Source organism: Zonotrichia albicollis, chromosome 5, assembly GCF_047830755.1.
Source record: "Zonotrichia albicollis isolate bZonAlb1 chromosome 5, bZonAlb1.hap1, whole genome shotgun sequence".
Lineage (NCBI taxonomy): Eukaryota > Metazoa > Chordata > Aves > Passeriformes > Passerellidae > Zonotrichia > Zonotrichia albicollis.
Genome location: NC_133823.1, coordinates 6393855 through 6414587, shown reverse-complemented (window position 1 = coordinate 6414587; position 20733 = coordinate 6393855). Strand labels below are relative to the sequence as shown.

At 56.1% G+C, this 20733-nt stretch overlaps 3 protein-coding genes across 3 annotated transcripts in view; 1 reads left to right on the top strand and 2 right to left on the bottom strand.

Moving 5' to 3' along the window:
- DCTN1 (dynactin subunit 1) overlaps positions 1 to 8906 on the bottom strand; it is a 75725-nt gene extending 66819 nt beyond the window's left edge. The window contains exon 1 of the mRNA XM_074540622.1: positions 8756 to 8906. The gene's annotated coding sequence lies outside the window, so the exon portion shown is untranslated. The remainder of the gene's footprint in view (positions 1 to 8755) is intronic.
- A 28-nt stretch (positions 8907 to 8934) lies between these two features.
- LOC141729103 (F-box/LRR-repeat protein 6-like) lies at positions 8935 to 15056 on the top strand. The gene is made up of 4 exons (XM_074540648.1): positions 8935 to 9216; positions 12357 to 12509; positions 12601 to 12767; positions 13707 to 15056. Exons 2-4 carry the CDS (start codon positions 12359 to 12361, stop codon positions 15009 to 15011), a joined length of 1623 nt encoding a protein of 540 aa, XP_074396749.1. The 5' UTR covers positions 8935 to 9216; positions 12357 to 12358; the 3' UTR covers positions 15012 to 15056.
- On the bottom strand, positions 15003 to 20642 carry LOC141729104 (retinol dehydrogenase 13-like). The gene is made up of 6 exons (XM_074540654.1): positions 20438 to 20642; positions 19717 to 19956; positions 17966 to 18055; positions 17054 to 17242; positions 15419 to 15525; positions 15003 to 15329 (listed from the first exon to the last, which is right to left on the bottom strand). Exons 1-6 carry the CDS (start codon positions 20592 to 20594, stop codon positions 15141 to 15143), a joined length of 972 nt encoding a protein of 323 aa, XP_074396755.1. The 5' UTR covers positions 20595 to 20642; the 3' UTR covers positions 15003 to 15140.
- Between the last annotated feature and the right edge of the window lie 91 nt (positions 20643 to 20733).

The following is a 20733-nucleotide window of genomic DNA, read 5'->3' as shown; positions in this document are numbered from 1 at the left end:
TGCCAAGGGGATTTGGGAGCCAAAATTCCATCCCCTGGGACACTGCCCAGGGGATTTGGGAGCCACCAGGAATGGGCACTGCTGAGGGGATTTGGGAGCCAAAATTCCATTCCCTAGGACACTGCCAAGGGGATTTGGGAGCCAACAGAGCTGGCTGCTGAGAGGATTTGGGAGCCATGAGGACTGGGCCCTGCCCAGGGGATTTAGGAGCCAAAATTCCATCCCCGGGGACACTGACCAGGGGATTTGGGAGCCAGCAGGACTGGCCACTGCAAAAGAGATTTGGGAGCCACCAGCACAGGCCACTAACAAAGGGATTTAGGAGCCACCAGAGCTGGGCACTGCCAAGGGGATTTAGGAGCCACCAGGAATGGGCACTGCAGAGGGGATTTGGGAGCCAAAATTCCATCCCTGGGGACACTGCCCAGGGGATTTGGGAGCCACCAGGAGTGGCCAGTAATGAAGGGATTTAGGAGCCAGCAGGAATGGGCACTGCCCAGGGGATTTAGGAGCCACCAGGACTGGCTGCTGCTGAGAGGATGTGGGAGCCAACAGGGCTGGCCAATAACAAGGGGATTTAGGAGCCACCAGGAGTGGCCACTGCAAACGGAATTTGGGAGCCAAAATTCCATCCCCGGGGACACTGCCCAGGGGATTTGGGAGCCACCAGGAATGGGGACTAATGAGGGGATTTAGGAGCCAACAGGACTGGCTGCTGCCAAGAGGACTTAGGAGCCACCAGGAGTGGCCACTGCAAAAGACATTTGGGAGCCACCAGGAATGGGAACTAACAAGGAGATTTAGGAGCCACCAGGACTGGTTGCTGCTGAGAGGATTTGGGAGCCACCAGGACTGGCCACTAACAAAGGGATTTAGGAGCCACCAGGACTGGGCATTGCCCAGGGGATTTGGGAGCCAACAGGAATGGCCACTGCCTAGGGGATTTGGGAGCCAAAATTCCAAAATTCCATCCCCTGGGACACTGCCAAGGGGATTTAGGAGTCAACAGGAATGGGAACTAACGAGGGGATTTAGGAGCCACCAGGACTGGCTGCTGCTGAGAGGATGTGGGAGCCAACAGGGCTGGCCAATAACAAGGGGATTTAGGAGTCACCAGGACTGGCCACTGCAAAAGAGATTTGGGAGCCAACAGGACTGGCTGCTGCCAAGAGGATTTAGGAGCCACCAGGAGTGGCCACTGCCTAGGGGATTTGGGAGCCAAAATTCCAAAATTCCATCCCCTAGGACACTGCCCAGAGGATTTGGGAGCCACCAGGACTGGTTGCTGCCAAGAGGATTTGGGAGCCAACAGGGCTGGGCACTGCCAAGGGGATTTGGGAGCCAAAATTCCATCCCTGGGGACACTGACCAGGGGACTTAGGAGCCACCAGGAATGGGAACTAATGAGGGGATTTTGGAGCCACCAGGACTGGCTATTGCAAAGGGGATTTGGGAGCCAAAATTCCATCCCCAGGGACACTGCCAAGGGGATTTGGGAGCCACCAGGACTGGCTGCTGCTGAGAGGATGTGGGAGCCACCAGGAGTGGGCACTGCAGAAGGGATTTGGGAGCCACAAGCACTGGGCATTGCCCAGGGGATTTGGGAGCCACCAGCACAGGCCACTAACAAAGGGATTTAGGAGCCACCAGGACTGGCTGCTGCCAAAGGGATTTGGGAGCCACCAGGAATGGCCACGGCCTATGGGATTTGGGAGCCAAAATTCCATCCCCTGGGACACTGCCCAGGAGACTTAGGAGCCACCAGGAATGGGCACTGCAGAAGGGATTTGGGAGCCACAAGCACTGGGGCATTGCCAAGGGAATTTGGGAGCCAGCAGGAGTGGGCACTGCAGAAGGGATTTGGGAGCCACCAGGACTGGGCACTGCCCAGGGGATTTAGGAGCCACCAGGAGTGGCCACTGCAAAAGAGATTTGGGAGCCACCAGGAATGGGAACTAACGAGGAGATTTAGGAGCCACCAGGGCCGACTGCTGCTGAGAGGATGTGGGAGCCAACAGGGCTGGCCAATAACAAGGGGATTTAGGAGCCACCAGGAGTGGCCACTGCAGAGGGGATTTGGGAGCCAAAATTCCATCCCCTGGGACACTGCCCAGGGGATTTAGGAGCCACCAGGGCTGGACACTGCTGAGAGGATTTGGGAGTCACCAGGAATGGGCACTGCCAAGGGGATTTAGGAGCCACCAGCACAGGCCACTAACAAAGGGATTTAGGAGCCACCAGGGTTGGCCAATAACAAGGGGATTTAGGAGCCACCAGGAGTGGCCACTGCTGAGGGGATTTGGGAGCCAAAATTCCATCCCCGGGGACACTGCCCAGGGGATTTGGGAGCCACCAGGACTGGGCACTGCCCAGGGGATTTAGGAGCCAGCAGGATAAACAACTGGGATAACCCACACCAAAGGCAGCTGGAAATTGGGAATTTCTCCCCGGCAGCCGCAGGAACTCCAGCAGAGTCACCTCAGGTCACGGCCTCCCCTCTCCTGCTGGTTAAAATGCACAAAATCCACCCCAAATTCTCCAAAAAGCTCCACAGACAATGAGCTCCTCAGCCTCAGGTTCTAAACCAGTTTAAAATATTTCGAAAATCTGAATTATTTCATGCATAGAAGGAGAAATCACCGCCTTGCTTCCCTGGCAGAACCTGCCAGCAAATGTCACCAACGTCACCTATTCACAGAGCCATGGGAAAAATCCAGAACACTTGAAGAGGAAACTCAAATTCCAGAGAGTTTGAAGAGGGAATTTAAATTCCAGAAAGATTGAAGAGAAAAAAAACCCAGAAAACTTGAAGAGGAAACTCAAATTTCAAAAGCTTGAAGAGAAAACTCAAATTCAGAAAGCTTGAAAAGGGAATTTAAATTCCACAAAGTTTGAAAAGGGAATTTAAATTCCAAAAAATTTGAAGAGAAAACTCAGATTCTGAAATCTTGAAGAGGGAATTTAAAATCCAGAAAGATTGAAGAGAAAAAGAATCCAGAAAACTTGAAGAGAAAACTCAAAATTCCCAGAAATCCCATTAATCCCGTTTTCAACACAGCAAAGTCCCAGCACTGCTCCCCAGCTCCTGCTTGGATTTGAATAAAATCCTGGAATTCCAGAATAAAATAATGGGATTCCAAAATAAAATCATGGGATTACAGAATAAAATCGTGGGATTACAGAATGAAATCACAGAATTCTAGAATAGAATCGTGGAATTCCAGAATGAAATCGTGGGATTACAGAATAAAATAATGGAATTCCAGAATTAAATCGTGGAATTCCAAAATAAAATCATGGAATTCTAGAATAGAACCGTGGAATTCCAGAATTAAATCATGGGATTCCAAAATAAAATCATGGAATTCTATAATCAAATCGTGGGATTACAGAATAAAATTGTGGAATTCCAGAATAAAATCGTGGAATTTTAGAATAAAACCGTGGAATTCCAGAATAAAATCATGGAATTCTAGAATAAAATAATGCAATTCCAGAATAAAATCATGGAATTCAAAAATAAAATCATGGAATTTTAGAATAAAATCATTGAATTCTAGAATAAAATAGTGGAATTCCAGAATAAAATAGTGGAATTCCAGAATAAAATAATAGAATTCCAGAATAAAATCATGGAATTTTAGAATAAAATCATGCAATTCTAGAATAAAATAGTAGAATTCCAGAATAAAATCGTGGAATTCCTAAATAAAATAGTGGAATTCCAGAATGAAATTATTGAATTTTAGAATAAAATCATGGAATTCCAGAATAAAATCGTGGGATTCCAGAATAAAATCATGGGATTACAGAATGAAATCGTGGAATTCCAGAATAAAATCGTGGAATTTTAGAATAAAATCGTGGAATTCCAGAATAAAATCACTGAATTCCAGGATAAAATCATGGAATTCCAGAATAAAATCGTGGTATTCCAGAATAAAATCATCGAATTCTAGAATAAAATAATGGAATTCCAGAATAAAATCATGGATTCCCAGTGCCACTCTCAGGGATTTCCAGTGCCACCTATGCCATGCCCAGGGATTCCGTGTGCCACTCATGCCACTCCCAGTGCCACCCATGCCATTCCCAGTGCCATTCCTGCCACTGCCAGGGATTCCCAGTGCCACCTATACCACTCCCAGTGCCATCCATGCCATTCTAAGAGATTCTCAATGCCACCCTCAGGTATTCCAAGTGCCATCTATGCCACCCCCAGTGCCACCCATGTCACTGCCACGGATTCCCAGTGCCACCCACTCCACTCTCAGGGATTCCCAGTGCCACCCATGCCACTCCCAGAGATTCTCAATGCCACTCTCAGCAATTCCCAGTGCCATCCATGCCACTCCCAAGGATTCCCAGTGCCACTCTCAGGGACTCCCAGTGCCACCCATGCCAGTCTGAGGGATTCCCAGTGCCACTCCTGCCACTCCCAGGGACTCCCAGTGCCACCCATGCCATTCTCAGTGATTCCCAGTGCCACCCATGCCAATCCCAGGGATTCCCAGTGCCACTCCTGCCACTCCCAGGGACTCCCAGTGCCACCCATGCCATTCTCAGGGATTCCCAGTGCCATCTATGCCACACCCAGTGCCACCCATGCCATTCTCAGTGCCACCCACTCCACTCTCAGTGATTCGCAGCACCACCTATGCCACTCCCAGTGCCACCCATGCCACTCCCAGTGCCACCCATGCCACTCCCAGTGTCACCTATGCCACTCCCAGGGAGTCCCAGTGCCACTCCTGGTACACCCAGGGATTCCCAGCGCCACCCATGCCAACCCCAGGGATTCCCACTGTCACTCTCAGGGACTCCCAGTGCCACCCATGCCACTCCCAGTGCCACCCACTCCACTCTCAGGGATTCCCAGTGCCATTCCTGCCACTCCCAGTGCCACCCATGCCACTCTAAGAGATTCCCAGTGCCACTCCTGCCACTCCCAGTGCCACCCATGCCACTCTAAGAGATTCTCAATGCCACCCTCAGGGATTCCCAGTGCCACCCATGCCACACCCAGTACCATTCCTGCCAACCCCAGGGATTGCCAGTGCCACCCATGCCAGTCTGAGGGATTCCCAGTGCCACTCCTGCCACTCCCAGTGCCACCCATGCCATTCTCAGTGCCACCCACTCCAGTCTCAGAGATTCCCAGTGCCACCCATGACACTCCCAGGGAGTCCCAGTGCCCCTCATGCCACACTCAGGGATTCCCAGTGCCATCTATGCCACCCCCAGTGCCACCCATGTCACTGCCACGGATTCCCAGTGCCACTCACTCCAGTCTCAGGGATTCCCAGTGCCACTCCTGGCACTGCCAGGGACTCCCAGTGCCACCCATGACACTCCCTGTGCCACCCACAGCACACCCATGCCACTCCTAATGCCACTCCTGCCACTTTCAGTGCCACCCATGCCACTCTAAGAGATTCCCAGTGCCATCTATGCCACCCCCAGTGCCACTCACTCCAGTCTCAGGGATTCCCAGTACCACTCCCAGAGATTTCCATTAAATTCATTAAATTCATTACATTCATTAAAATTCACTGAAATTCATTAAAATTAATTGATAAGAAATTGGTGTTTAAATTCCCGATTTTCTTTCCCCGATTTTTTTCCCTGATATTTCCCCGATTTTTTCACGATTTTTTCTCCGATTTTCTTTCCCCAATCTTCCCCCGATTTTCTTCGATTTTTTCACCATTTTTTCCTGGATTATACCCGATTTTTTCCCCGATTTTTTCCCGATTTTCTTCCCCAATTTTCCCGGACCTTTTCCCCTGGTATTTTCCTGATTTTTTTTCCCTGATCTTTTCCCGATTTTTCCCAGATTTTCTTCCCTGATTTTTTCCCCAGTTTTCTTTCCCGATTTTTCTCTGCCCGATTTTTTTTCCCCGATTTTTTCACCACTTTTTTCCCGATTTTCCCACCATTTTTTCCCGGATTATACCCGATTTTTTTTCCCGATTTTCCCCGATTTTTTTTCCCCCGATTTTTTCACAATTTTTTACCCAATTTTTTCTCTGATTTTCTTTCCCCAATTTTTTCCCCGCTTTTCCCCGATTTTTTCACCATTTTTTCCCGGATTATACCTGATTTTTTCCCCGATTTTTTCACAATTTTTTCCCCGATTTTTTCCCCGATTTTTTCCCCTGATATTTTCCTGATTTTTTTTTTCCCTGATATTTCCCTCATTTTTTCCCGATTTTTTCCCCGATTTTCTTCCCCAATTTTCTTTAACCGATTTTTCTTCCCCCCATTTTTTCCCCCATTTTCTTTCCCTGATTTTTTCTCCGATTTTCCCCGATTTTTTCCCTGATATTTCCCTGATTTTTTCCCCATTTTTTTCCCTGATTTTCTTTCCCGATTTTTCCCCGATTTTCTTCCCCAATTTTTTTCCCCGACTTTTTTCCCTGATTTTCTTTCCCTGATATTTCCCCGATTTTTTCCCGGATTATACCCGATTTTTTCCCGATTTTCTTTCCCCGATTTTTTTCCGATTTTTTCCCCGATTTTTTCCGATTTCCCCCGACTTTTCCCCCTGGTATTTTCCTGATTTTTTTTTTTTCCCTGATCTTTTCCTGATTTTTTCCCGATTTTTTTTCCTTCTCCTCCTCCTTCCTCCTCTTCCTCCTGCTCCTCCTCCCCGAGGTCAGTGGGAATCTCTCATTGGGATTAACGGATTTAAACGGATTTAGGAATTTTCGGGGAATTATTGGGATTTTTTTTTGGGTGGTGGCAGCGGAAATTTCGGGGTTTGCAGCATCTCAAAGCCTCGGATTTGAAGTTTATTCTCGGATTTCCAAAAAAACCCCAATTCCTCCTAAAACCCCAAATCCATCAAAACCCCAATTCCTCAAAAAATCCCATTCTAAAAAACCCCATTTGCTCAAAAACCCCAAAACATCCAAAAAAACCCCAAACTCTCAAAACCCCATTTCCTCAAAAAAAAACCCATTCATAAAATCCCAATAACTCCAAAAATCCCAAATTATCAAAACCCCATTTCCTCAAAAAAAACCCCATTCATAAAATCCCAATAACTCCAAAAATCCCATTTTATCAAAACCCCAAATCCCTAAAAAAAACCCCAAATCCATCAAAATCCCATTTCTTCAAAAACCCCCAATCCTTTAAAAAACCCCAATCCCTCAAAAAAACCCCAATTCCTCCAAAATCCTATTTCCTCAAAACTCCATTCTCTCAATAAAAAATCCCAATTCCTCCTAAAAACCCCAAACTATCAAAACCCCAATCCCTGCAAAAAAAAAAAATCCCAAATCCATCAAAACCCCATTTATTCAAAAAACCCCATTCCCTCCCAAAAACCCCAAAACCCTTCAAAAACCCCAAATCCCAAAAAAACAGGGCAGAGCTCTGCACCCCCAGACCCTACAGAACCTCCCTGAAATCCTATAAATCCCATAAATCCCATAAAATCCCATAAAATCCCTCATTTCCCCTTGAAATCCCATAAAATCCCATAAAATCCCCTAAAATCATTAAATTTTTGTGCTTAAATCCCAAAAGCTCCAAGTTTGGGAATGGAGGGAGAAAAATCCCAAAATCCCAAAAAAAAAAAATCCCAAAAATTGCAGGAATTCTTTGGGATTTTGAAAATCCTACAAGAAAATCCCAAAAATCTGCTGGAAATTGGGGAGGGAATTTGGGATTTTTCAGTGGGATTTGGGATTTCCAGGTGGGATTTGGGATTTCTCAATGGGATTTGGGATTTCTCAGTGGGATTTGGGATTTTTCTGTGGGATTTGGGATTTCATTATTGGGAATTCATTAATGGGAATTAATTACTGGTAATTAAATTTGGGGATTCATTATTGGGAATTCATTAAGGGGAATTCATTAATGGGAATTCATTGTTTGTATGGGGTTAATGAGGGCGGATCACACAAAATCCCAAAATTCCCAGTGGGAATTTCCCACGTTGGCACCCTAAATGAGCTGCCCCTAATTAGCCCGGGTGTTAATTAGCTCCAGGCTGGGTCATTGCCACCTTCCCCATGCCAATCCCAAATCCCATCCCTGACCCCTCACACAGACCCCAAACAGCCCTAAATGCCCTAAAAAAAACCAAAAGAGCCCTAAATGCCCCAAAATACCTCTAAATCCCCTCAAAACAGCCCTAAATGCCCCAAAACATCCCCAAATGCCCCTGCAGACACCCCCAAAACCCCACAATGGCCCTAAAAACCCTAAATCCCTTCCAAATTGCCCTAAATGCCTTCAAAAAGCCCTAAATCCCCCAAACATCCAGATGAACCCTCCCAGAACCCCAAAAATGCCCCTAAAAACATCTAAATCCCCCCCAAAATAGCCCTAAATGCCCCCACAGACACCCCCACACCCCAAAACCACCCCAATAACCACGCCAGGATCCCCCAAAACCCTTTTAGACCCCATAAACCCCAAATCTCTCGTGCATCCCTCAAACACCCCTAAATCCCCATAAACTCCTCACAAGTCTCTTATGCATCCCTCCGTACACCCCTAAACCTCCTCGAACGCCCCTAAATCCCCTAAAATCCCCTAAAATCCCCGTTACCCACAGCCAAACCCTTTAAACCCCCTCAGAGCCCCCAATCCCCTCACACACCCCCTCAGAGCCCTCACAACGAAGGACCCTCGGCCTCGCACCGCCACCGCCGCTCCTCCCAGCGTCTCTCCCGCCCCAAAATCCGCATCCCCGCCATTCCCGGGAACCCCCGACCCCCCTCAGGCCTCCCCCCGGTACCTCCGGCCCGGCCGCTCCCGGTACCGTCGACCCCGCCCGGTGACAAAGCCCCCCGCGGGCTGCCTCGCGCTATGCCTGACTCATCAGGCCCCCACGCCCTGCCTGTATGGCAGCTCTGGGAGTCAGGCACAGCATAGGACAGCCCGTGAGGGCAGTAAGGGCGGATGGTAGCAAAGCCCATGCGGGCTGCCCGCGCTGTGCCTGACTCATCAGGCACCTCCACCCTGCCTGTATAGCCGCGCTGGGAGTCAGGCATAGCATAGTCAGGCATAGCATAGGGCAGCCCGCAGGAGAAGTAAGGGAGGAAGGGTCTTTATTCATTGCGCATGCGCAGTGAGCAAAGTGAAGGCAGCGAAAGTGATGGCGGGGCCAGGCTCGGGGAGGAGGATGAGGAGGAAAAAGAGAAGGAGGAGGAGGAGGAGGAGGAAGCAACGCGGCGGGACGGGATCGAGCGGCTCTCGGTGAGTGCTGCCGGGCTAGCGCGGCTCGCCCGCAGCAAGGGGGGGGTGGCGGGAGGTGTTGCCATGGGAACGGCGTGGGTGTTCTTGGGGTTTGGTTGGGGCTGGGTTCTGGGTGGGATTTTGGGGTTTGGGGAGGGGACCGCGCAGAGGGGACCCCAAAGTGCGGGGGTCTCAAGGTCAGCGAGGGTCCCCAGTGGAAGGGGCCGATGGAAGGGGGGAATTGCCTCCCTTGGGATTTCCCTGATGGACCCGATCCGGAACCTCCGGGAAGGGTTTGGGCCCGTCCCGGTGATCGCTCCCATCCCGTGTCCCATCCCCGTGTCCCATCCCCGTGTCCCATCCCCGTGTCCCATCTCAATGTCCCATCCCAATGTCCCATCCCAATGTCCCATCCCAATGTCCCATCCCAGTGTCCCCATCTCCTGTGTCCCCTCCTGGTGTCCCATTCTAATGTCCCCTCTCAGTGTCCCATCTCCCGTGTCCCTTCCCAATGTCCCCTCCCAATGTCCCATCCCAATGTCCCATCCCCAGTGTCCCAGTCCCACTGCCCTATCCCCGTGTCCCATCTCAATGTCCCCTCCTGGTGTCCCATTCCCCATGTCCCATCCCCTGTGTCCCATCCCAATGTCCCCTCCCAATGTCCCATCCCAGTGCCCTGTCTCCGTGTCCCATCCCAATGTCCCATTCCCAGTGTCCCAACCCCAATGTCCTATCCCAATGTCCCAACCCCAATGTCCCCTCTTGGTGTCCCATCCCAATGTCCCATCCCCAGTGTCCCAGTCCCAGTGCCCTATCCCCGTGTCCCATCCCAATGTCCCCTCCTGGTGTCCCATCCCTGCTATCCCATCCCAATGTCCCCATCTCCTGTGTCCCTTCCCAATGTCCCATCCCAATGTCCCATCCCTGGTGTCCCCTCCCGGTGTCCCCTCCTGGTGTCCCCTCCTGGTGTCCCATTCCCAATGTCCTATCCCAGTGTCCCATCCCCACTGTCCCATTCCCGGTGTCCCATTCCCGGTGTCCCATCCCAGTGTCCCAAAGCCAATGTCCCATCCCCAATGTCCCATCCCAATGTCCCATCCCAATGTCCCATCCCAGTGCCCTATCTCCGTGTCCCATTCCAATGTCCCATCCCAGTGTCCCATTCCCAGTGTCCCTTCCCAATGTCCCATCCCAGTGTCCCCTCCTGGTGTCCCCTCCTGGTCTCCCATCCCCAGTGTCCCATCCCTGCTATCCCATCCCAATGTCCCATTTCCCAGTGCCCTATCTCCGTGTCCCACCCACTGTCCCCTCCTGGTGTCCATGGCAGTTCCCATTGGACTTTGCCCTGGTGACAGTGACAGTGACACAGCCCTGCCCTGGTGACAGTGGCAGTGACAGTGACACAGCCCTGCCCTGATTACTCACCGTGTCCCAGAGCTCTCTCTGTTCCCTCTGTTCCTCTGTTTCCCGATTCCCGGGGGTCTCCTCCTGAAGTTTTTTCCCCATTTCCCATTTTTTTTCCCCATTTCCCATTTTTTTCCCCTTTTCCCATTTTTTTCCCCATTTCCCAGGGCTCTTTCTCTATTTCCTGGGAGTTTTCCCCATTTCCTACAGTTTTTTTCTCCCATTTCCTGTGGTTCTTTTCTCATTTTCTGTGTTCTTTCCCCATTTCTAAGGGGTTTTTTCCCATTTCCCAGGGATTTTTCCCAAATTCCCATCTCTTTTCTCACTTCCCAGTGCTCTTTTCCCATTTCCTGGAGCTCTTTCCCCATTTCCCTGGTTTCTTTCCCGATTTCCCAGTGTGTTTTCCCATTTTCCATGTTCTTTCCCCATTTCTAAGGTTTTTTTCCCATTTCCCAGGGATTTTTCCCAAATTCCCATCTCTTTTCTCACTTCCCAGTGCTCTTTTCCCATTTCCTGGAGCTCTTTCCCCATTTCCTTGATTTCTTTCCCGATTTCCCAGTGTGTTTTCCCATTTTCCATGTTCTTTCCCCATTCCCCAGGGGTTTTTTTCCCCATTTCCCATTTCCCCCATTCCCCAGGACTCATTTCCCGTGGCTCTCCTTTTTACAGTATTTTTTTCCCGATTCCTGCATGTCTTTTCCCATCTCCAATGACCTTTTCCTGATCCTGAAACATTTTTTTCCCCACCCCGGAGTTTTTTCCCTTCTCCCGGTGCTCCCGTTCCCCTTCCCCACCCCCTGCTCGCACCGGGATCGTTCCCGAGAGATCCAAAACCGGGATTTGCTGCCGGGCTGGGGCTTGAACGATCCCGTCTGGATTCGTTCTTTGCTCAGTTCCAGGGACACCGGAGCCGCGGGATCCGGTCCCGGGTCACGGTTAAGCCCGGGATAACTCCCGGAGCCGCGGGATCCGGTCCCGGTTAAGCCCGGGATAACTCCCGGAGCCGCGGGATCCGGTCCCGCGTCCCGATTAAGCCCGGGATAACTCTCGGAGCCGCGGGATCCGGTCCTGGTTAAGCCCGGGATAACTCTCGGAGCCGCGGGATCCATTCCCGGTGCCCACCGGGAGCTGCGGGTGGGCTTTGGGCTGACCCGGGGCAATTTCCGGGGCTGAGCTGCGGTTCCCGGTGCCGGTTCATCCCCCGCGGTTCCCGGTGCCGGTTCATCCGCCGCGGTTCCCGGTGCCGGTTAACTCCCGGGTTTATTCCCACCGGGAATGGAATGAAACCAGAACCGGCACCAGGCGCTTTCTGAGCCAGTTTGGGGTCGGGCTGTGAGGGGTGGTGGTGTCCCTGCTGTCCCTGATTGTCCCTGTCCCAGGGATGCCCTGGTGGCTGGCAGTGCCCATGGTGACTGTCCCTGTCCCTGTGCCCTGCAGGGATGCCCCAGCGGCGGGCAGTGCCCATGGTGACCTCGCTGTCCCACTGATGTCCTGGTGGCACAGTGGCTGTCCCTGACTGTCCCTGTCCCTGTGCCCATGGTGACTGTGCCTGTCCCTGTGCCCTGCAGGGATGCCCCAGCGGCGGGCAGTGCCCATGGTGCCTGTCCCTGTCCCTGTGCCCACACAGGGATCCCCCAATGCTGGGCAGTGCCCATGCTGACCTTGCTGTCCCATTGATGTCCTGGTGGCACAGTGCCCATGGTGACTGTCCCTGTCCCTGTGCCCATGGTGACTGTCCCTGTCCCTGTGCCCTGCAGGGATGCCCCAGCGGTGGGCAGTGCCCACGCTGACCTCGCTGTGCCTGCAGAGCCTGGCCCAGCACATGCAGAGTCTCTGGGCCAAGGACTACAGTGACAATTACCTGGACGAGTACCAGTTCCGCTTCCTCGTGGGGCCCTTCAACGACCTGGGTGAGCTCTGGGGGGGTGCCCCGGACCCCTGGGACCCCCGTGGGTGGCACGGGGTGTCCCCAGGCCCGGCTGACCCCGCTGTGCCCCCCAGCCTGCGGGCTGGTGCAGGAGCTGCTGCGGCTGCTGGGCACGAGCCGGCGGCTGTCGAGGGCGGCGCTGCACCTGCTGCTGCTGCCACACCTGCGCCAGCTCAGCCTCACAGCCTGCCCCAGCCTGGCCAACAACGCCCTGGGGCACCTGATCGTGCTGCGCTGCCAGGTGGGCACGGGGCAGGGCTGGGAGAGGGGGCAGGGGGATGGGGGTGCCCATCGTCCGTGGGGTAACGGGGTGACAACACTCTGGGAGTGTGTGGGGCAGGGGGAGTGAGGCTGGGTGTGATCACACTCTTAAGGGGATGGGAAGGTGGCACAGGGGTGCCCATTCTTTGTAGGGCTGGGGGTGCCCATTTTCTATAGGGCAGGGGGGATGGAGGTTGGGGTGGGTGCCCATTGTCCATGGGGTAGGGAGTGACAACACTCTGGGGAGCAGGGCTGTGGGGTAGGAGGAATTAGGTTGGATGTGACCACAGTCTAAGGGGATGGGAAGGTGGCACAGGGGTGCCCATCCTCTGTAGGGCTGGGGGTGCCCATTTTCCATAGGGCAGGGGGGATAGAGCTTGGGGTCGCTGCCCACCTTCCATGGGGCTGGGGGTGACAACACTCTGGGAGTGTGTGGGGCAGGGGGAGTGAGGCTGGGTGTGACCCCCTCTAGGGGGATGGGAAGGTGGCACAGGGGTGCCCATTTTTTGTAGGGCTGGGGGTGCCCATTTTCCACGGGGCAGGGGGGATGGAGGTTGGGGTGGGTGCCCATTATCCATGGGGCAGGGGGTGACAACACTCTGGGGAGCAGGGCTGGGAGTGCCATGGTGTGTGAGGCAGAGGGGATTAAATTGTGTGTGACCAGAGTCTAAGAGGATGGGAGAGTGGGACAAATGTGCCCATCCTTTAGGGCTGGGGGTGCCCACCTTCCATGGGGTAAGGGGGATAGAGCTTGGTGTGCCCACCATCAATGGAGCTGGGGGTGCCATCATCCATGTGCCCAGGGGCTGGGACAGGGGGAGCACACAGGGCCTGCCCACCCTCTCTGAGTCTCGCAGGGGGTGAGGGTGGCACCCGTGCCCCCTGCCCGCTCCCTGAGGCTGTCCCCGTGTGCCCGCAGGGTCTGAGGGTGCTGGATGTGGGCGGCTGCGGGCGCCTGTCCCCGGCCGTGCTGGTGGACGTGGCCGAGGGGCTGCCCCGCCTGCGCCGCCTGGGGCTGGCCCACACCCAGGCCAACCTCCAGGTGCTGTCGGCCGTGGGCTCCTGCTGCCGCCACCTGCGGGAGCTCGATGTCACCGGCTGCAGGAAGGTGACACCGCGCGCCCTGCGCCACCTGGGCTACGACCCCGCCGAGCGGAGCCCGGGCTGTCCCGCGCTCCGTGTGCTGCTGGCCCGCGACCTGGAGCACGCCGGGGACGGCGATGCGGTGGCCGCCGTGGCCTTCCTGCTGCTGGCGCTGCCGTGCCTGGAGGTGCTGGCACACGGTGCCCTGCAGGATGCCCTGTGCCTGCTGCACTCGGGGCAGCTGGGTGGCACCGAGGACTCCGAGGGATTCCCCTCGCTGCGGGAGCTGGCACGGAGCCGGGGGGCTGCAGGGGAGGGAGTCCCGCTCACGCTGCCCCTGCGGCAGCTGGAGGAGGTGCAGGAGGACGCCCTGAGCACCGTGCACGCCGTGTGTCCCCAGGCTGAGGAGCTCAGCGTGTGGCTCGGGGACAATCCCGGCTCCTCAGGGCTCCGGGAGCTGCAGGGCTGGCATTGCCTGTCCCGAGTGACTCTGGGCTGCTCTGGGCGGCACGGCCGGGCGCTGGCAGCGCTGCTGCCCCTGGCACAGAGCCTGGGCACCCGCCTGTGTGCCCTGACCCTGCACGGCTTCACCTGCTGGGACCCTCTGTCGCTGCCCGCCCTCCTCGCCAGCTGCCCCGGCCTGCAGAGCTTCACCGCCGAGCTGGAGGCACCACCAGACCCCCACACCCACCAGGAGCCCCCCGAGGAGGAGGAGGAGGAACCCTCTGCCCCACCACCACGCTGGGCCACCGACCTGCTGCCCCGGGGGCTGTCCCGGCTGCAGAGCTTCACGTTGAGCCTGGCCGGGCCCGTTCCAGCCTCGCACGGGCCCGTGCTTTGCTCCACGCTGGCCTCGCTGCTCTGCGGGGCCCCCCGGCTGCAAACCCTGCGCCTGCTGGCGCTGCCCTTCCCGCTGGACTCGGTGCTGCAGCCGGCGCTGCCGGGGCTGCGGGAGCTGCGGGAGCTGTCGCTGGCCGGGAGCCGCGTGTGCCCGGGCACCGTGTGGCACCTGCTGGGCACCGAGGGGCCCCTGCGGCGCCTGGAGCTGTCGCGCTGCCCCGACATCCACCGGCGCGACTACGACAGCTTCCTGCACGAGGTGAGGAAGCAGCGCCTGGAGCTGGACATCACCTGGGAGTAGCGACGGGGTTTTTAATAATAAAAGTGTCACAGTCACAGCTGGCCAGCGCCGCGTTGTCCCCTGGGCAGCACAGGGGGAGCAGAGCAGCAGTGTCCCTGTGCTGCCATTGAGGGGTGACATCCCGGTGGCTCAGCCCCGCTCCGAGAGCCCCGTGAGCCGCTCCGATGCCTCCCAGAGCTTCCGAGCCAGCGCAGCATCGCGGGCCAGCTCCGAGGGCAGCGCCAGCTGGCAGCTGCTGTCGAAATATTTCCCGCTGATGCCGTCGGCCTCCTCCGAGATGGCGCAGAAAATGGTGCTGGCAGCGCCCTGCTCGGGTGACTGAGGGGAAATGGGGGTGAGGAGGGGGCTGGTATCACCCTCCCTCCCACCCTGCTGCCCCCGGGATGGGCAGGACTGGCCCCGCTCACCTTCATGAAGGGTCGGAGGAGAGCGAAGAGCGCCCGCACGGGCCGGCTGAAGTGGCGCATGATGCTGGTGCTCACCACGCCCGGGCTCAGCGCGTTGGCTGTCACCCCTGCCAGGTCACACCGTCAACAGGGTGGCACCTCAGGGACCCCAAACCCACCATGGTGCACCCCAGTGCCCCAAACCCACCATGCCCGGGCTCAATGTGTTGTCTGTCACCCCTGCCAGGACACACCATCAGCACGGTGGCACCTCAGTGCCCCAAACCCACCATGCCCGGGCTCAGCGCATTGGCTGTCACCCCTGCCAGCTCACACCATCAGCAGGGTGGCACCTCAGGGACCCCACATCCCACCATGACCGGGCTCAGCGCGTTGGCTGTCACCCCTGCCAGGTCACACCATCAGCAAGGTGGCACCCCAGTGCCCCAAACCCACCATGCCCGGGCTCAGTGTGTTGGCTGTCACCCCTGCCAGGTCACACCATCAGCAGAGTGGCACCCCAGTGCCCCAAACCCGCCGTGCCCAGGCTCAATGTGTTGGCTGTCACCCTTGCCAGGTCACACTGTCAGCAGGGTGGGCACCCCAGTGCCCCAAACCCACCACACCTGAGCTCAGCGCGTTGGCTGTCACCCCTGCCAGGTCACACCATCAGCAGGGTGGCACCCCAGTGCCCCAAACCCACCATGCCCAGGCTCAGCACATTGGCTGTCACCCCTGCCAGGTCACACATCAGCAGGGTGGCACCTCAGGGACCCCAAATCCCACCATGCCCAGGCTCAGTGTGTTGGCTGTCACCCCTGCCAGGTCACACTGTCAGTGTCCCAAACCCACCATGCCCAGGCTCAGCACATTGGCTGTCACCCCTGCCAGGTCACACCGTCAGCAGGGTGGCACCTCAGTGCCCCAAACCCACCATGCCCAGGCTCAGTGTGTTGGCTGTCACCCTTGCCAGGTCACACCGTCAGCAGGGTGGGCACCCCAGTGCCCCAAACCCACCACACCCGGGCTCAGTGTGTTGTCTGTCACTCCTGGCAGGTCACACTGTCAGCAGGGTGACACCTCAGTGCCCCAAACCCACCATGCCCAGGCTCAATGTGTTGGCTGTCACCCTTGCCAGGTCACACTGTCAGCAGGGTGGGCACCCCAGGGCCCCAAACTCACCATGCCCAGGGCGCAGTGTGTTGGCTGTCACTCCTGCCAGATCACACCATCAGCAGGGTGGCACCTCATTGCCCCAAACCCACCATGCCCGGGCTCAGTGCATTGACTGTCACCCCTGCCAGGTCACACCATCAGCAAGGTGGGCACCCCAGTGCCCCAAACCCACCGTGCCCGGGCTCAGTGTGTTGGCTGTCACCCCTGCCAGGTCACACTGTCAGCAGGGTGGCACCTCAGGGACCCCACATCCCACCATGCCCAGGCTCAGTGTGTTGGCTGTCACCCTTGCCAGGTCACACCATCAGCAGGGTGGCACCCCAGAGACCCCAAATCCCTCAGGAACCAACAGGAGCAGCCCCAGCCTGAACTCCCACCCTTGAGGGATCCCAGTGAGTCTCTCAGACCCCCCAGCTCTGCCAGCAGCCCCTGAGATCTGGCACAGGGAGTTGGCACAGGGTGGCACGGCCCAGCACCCACCTGTGCCCTGCAGGCGCCGTGCCAGCTCGGCGGTGAAGAGCACGTTCATCAGCTTGGTGCTGTTGTAGGCGGCGTCGTGCCCACCCGGGCGCCGCTGCCCCGTCAGGTACCCGCTGTCGGCCGTGCCCACGCTGTGCCGGAACGACGACACGTTCACCACCCGGGCGGGCGCCGAGGCCTTCAGCAGCTCTGTGCCAAGCAGGGGTTGGTGTTGTGGTGCCATGTCATGGTTTGCATCAATACCCCTGAAAATCCCCTGCCAGGTGTGCCAGTCTCCTCTCCCGACCCCTCCCAGCACTGTCTGTCAGTCCTGGCATTCCAGAAGAGAATTGGCAGAATTCAAAAGATGCCTCCACCACTGGGGGACATTGGGCCATCCAGGTGTCCTTTGTCCCTTGAAACCTCCTCTCCTGTACCTGGATGGTGGCTCCTACCCCTTCCCTCCTCCCCTCCCTTGGGTGAAAGAGCAGCCACGTGTTTTGGGGAGTTCTGTTGGAGCTGTTCTGGATTCAGAGGCCTGTGGGCCTGCATCAGAACCAACTCCTTTCCTTCACCATCGCCTTAAAGCTTCTCTGCCAAAGAGAAACCTGAGGAGCAGATTTTCTATGAGAGGAAGCTCCATCCCACCACCACCAGAGCTCCTGCATGCCTGGACTTCTCTCCACGTGCCCAGCTCCAACATCCAGCCGGCCAAAAGTGTCTCTGGGGTGAAACACCACACATCCAGCAGGCCAAAAGTGTCTCTGGGGTGAAACACCACAGTGCCGCTGTTTGGTTCGTGCCAGACAATCCAAGGCACATCCCTCCAGCTATATTGGTAATTATACCAATAATGACCAATTATTAATTGATAATTATACCAATGTGGAGTCCCCAGAGCCCCCCCCTGACTCCCCCAGGCCCTGCACTCACCCAGGAGCAGGTTGGTGAGCAGAAAGTGGCCCAGGTAGTTGGTGGCGAAGGTTTGCTCCAATCCTTCCGACGTGATGGCGAAGGGCAGCCCTGGAAAAGAGGGTGGGTGAGGAAACCCAGGAAATGGGAATATTTCTCTGTCTGCTCTGGGCTGCCCTGACCCCAGGGGAGCACTGACTTTGATTCTCATTCATGGAGAAAATTTCCCAGACTTCAAGATAGACTGGAATCCACAAGAGTGTAAAAGAGATTATAGAGAGTAGTGTAAGTGTAGGTGAGAAATTGAGGGTTTGGGATTTTTAGTATGTTGTGGATGGAAGCAAGATGGAGGGCACAGAGTGTCATCCTGGGTTTCTTCTTCATGGGTTTGGGTGGCATTTTGTAATTGGGCAGAAAAGTCCTGATCCTCATTGGGATCAGTTATTAGGTTAAAAGGGAAAATAATCTAGGTGTCGGTTTTTAATTGGATAGTTCAGTCTTAAAGGACCTTATAACAAGAGATTGTTGGCCATTTTGTGCCTTCTGATGAAAAGCTGCCCAACTCACAGTAGTGAGATTGTTTTACTGATAAGAAATAATAAACACCTGAGTCCGAACACGGAATCACAGAATGATGAGGTTGGAAGAGACCTCTCAGATCATCCAGTCCAACCCATGCCCTCAAACCTCACCCAGACTTTAGCCCCAAGTGCCATGGCCAGGCTTTTTTAAGCACACCCAGAGATGGTGATTCCACCACCCTGGGAAGAGCATTCCAGTACTTTATTATTCTTTTGGTGAAATTTTCTTCCTAATATCCAACCTATCCCTTCCCTGATGTAGCTGGAGGCTGTGTCCTCTGGTTCTGTCAGAGACTGATCCCAGGTGCCCAAACCTCCCTTTGGGAAGGTGTAGAGAGCAATAAGGGCACCTCTGAGCCTCCTTTTCTCCAGGCTGAACAGCCCCAGTTCCTTCAAACATTCCTCACAGGGTTTGTGTTCCAATCCCCTCATCAGCCTTGTGTTTGAGCATCTCAGACTGAGGGGACAAAACTGGACACAGCACTCGAAGTGTGACCTCACCAGTGCCAGGTACGGGGGCACAATGACCTCCCTGTTTCTGCTGGGCACAGAATTATTCAAGGCAAGAATGACCTCCCTGCTGGGCACACCATTCTTGAGGGGCAGAATGACCTCCCTGCTGGGCACACCATTCTTGAGGGGCAGAATGACCTCCCTGCTCCTGCTGGGCACAGAATTCTACAGGAGAAGAATGACCTCCCTGCTGGGCACACCATTCTTCAGGGGCAGAATGACCTCCCTGCTGGGCACACCATTCTTCAGGGGCAGAGTGACCTCCCTGGCCCCATCATTCCTGACCCAGGCCAGGAGCCATTGGCCTTCTTGGCCCCCAGGCCCATTTCTGGCTCTCGTTCAACCAGCTGTTGAGCAGCACCCCCAGGTTTCTGCCTGAGCACCGTCCCCAATTTGTAACCTTGTAGGGGATTTTTGTGCCCAAAATGTAGAACTCTCACTCAGACTGATTCAACTCCATGCTGCTGCACTCTGCCCATCCATCCAACCCATCTGAGTCTCTGCAGAGCCCTCCTTCCTTCCAACAGATCAACACCGGCTCCCAGCTTAGAATTACCGTCTGAAACGCCTTCAGTGCAGACAGACAAACCGACAGCTGGTGCCCTCACAGCGGGGCAGCGCCGTGGGCATCGGGGCGGGCTCTGGAGCCCCGGAGGGTTTTGTCCGGTTTGCACCTACCGGTGACTCCGGCGTTGTTGACCAGCACGTCCAGGCGCGGCTCCTCCCGCAGCACGGCGGCGGCGAAGGCTCGCACCGAGGCCATGCTGCCGGTGTCCAGCAGCCTCAGCAGCACCGCCGGGTTCCCGGTGGCCGCCCGGATCTCCCGCACGGCCGCCTGGCCCCGCTCCGGGCTCCGGCACGCCAGGATGGTGCGGGCGTTGCGGCGGGCCAGCTCCATGGCCACGCACTTGCCGATGCCTGCGGGACACGGAGGGGGTGTGGGGGATGCCAGCCATGTCCCGCTGGTCCTTTGGGGTTTGGGCAGCCCCTGGCACGGCCAAAACCGCCCAGCAGGGAATGGAGGGCGCTGGGGAGGGGATGGAGCCCAGCACGTGTGGGGTCACTCTGTCCCTAAATGTGTGTGGACATCCCAACCCCAGCCTGGGGGTCCCAGCATCTCCAGCAGTGGAACAGAGGTGGGAGCAGTGACCCATGTGTGTGACATGGTGGCCGTGGTGGCCTTGTCCGTCAGTCATTAACAGTCCCGAGTTAAGGAAGGTGAGCAGGGGGCACCGCGAGCACACTGTGGGTGCCCAGGGGTGGCCACCACCTTCTTCTGCAGCCAAAGCACGGTCTGGGGTCCTGGGCTGGCCAAGGGACACCTATGTCCCCTGCAGGTCACCCCTCGGCCATCACGCCACCTCCCACACGCGTGTCCCCGCCGCCCCTCCCTGCTCACCGCTGTTGGCTCCGGTGACAATCACTGTCTTGCCCGTCAGGTCGGCGGGACACTTGCGGGGGTCCCAGGGGCTCCTGCGGGTGGCCCGGAGCAGCAGGGCCAGCAGCAGGAGCGGCAGGAGCCACCACGGGGGGCTCAGAGCCCCCAGCAGCTCCATGGCCGGGAGCGGGGTGGCGCTGGGGACAGAGGTCACAGCGGGACCTTTGCCCGGCCGGTGGCACGGCACGGCACGGCACGGGTCCCTGTGCTCCGGGAGGGAGCCGAGAGGGGACAGCAGAGTGGCTGGAGCAGGCAGG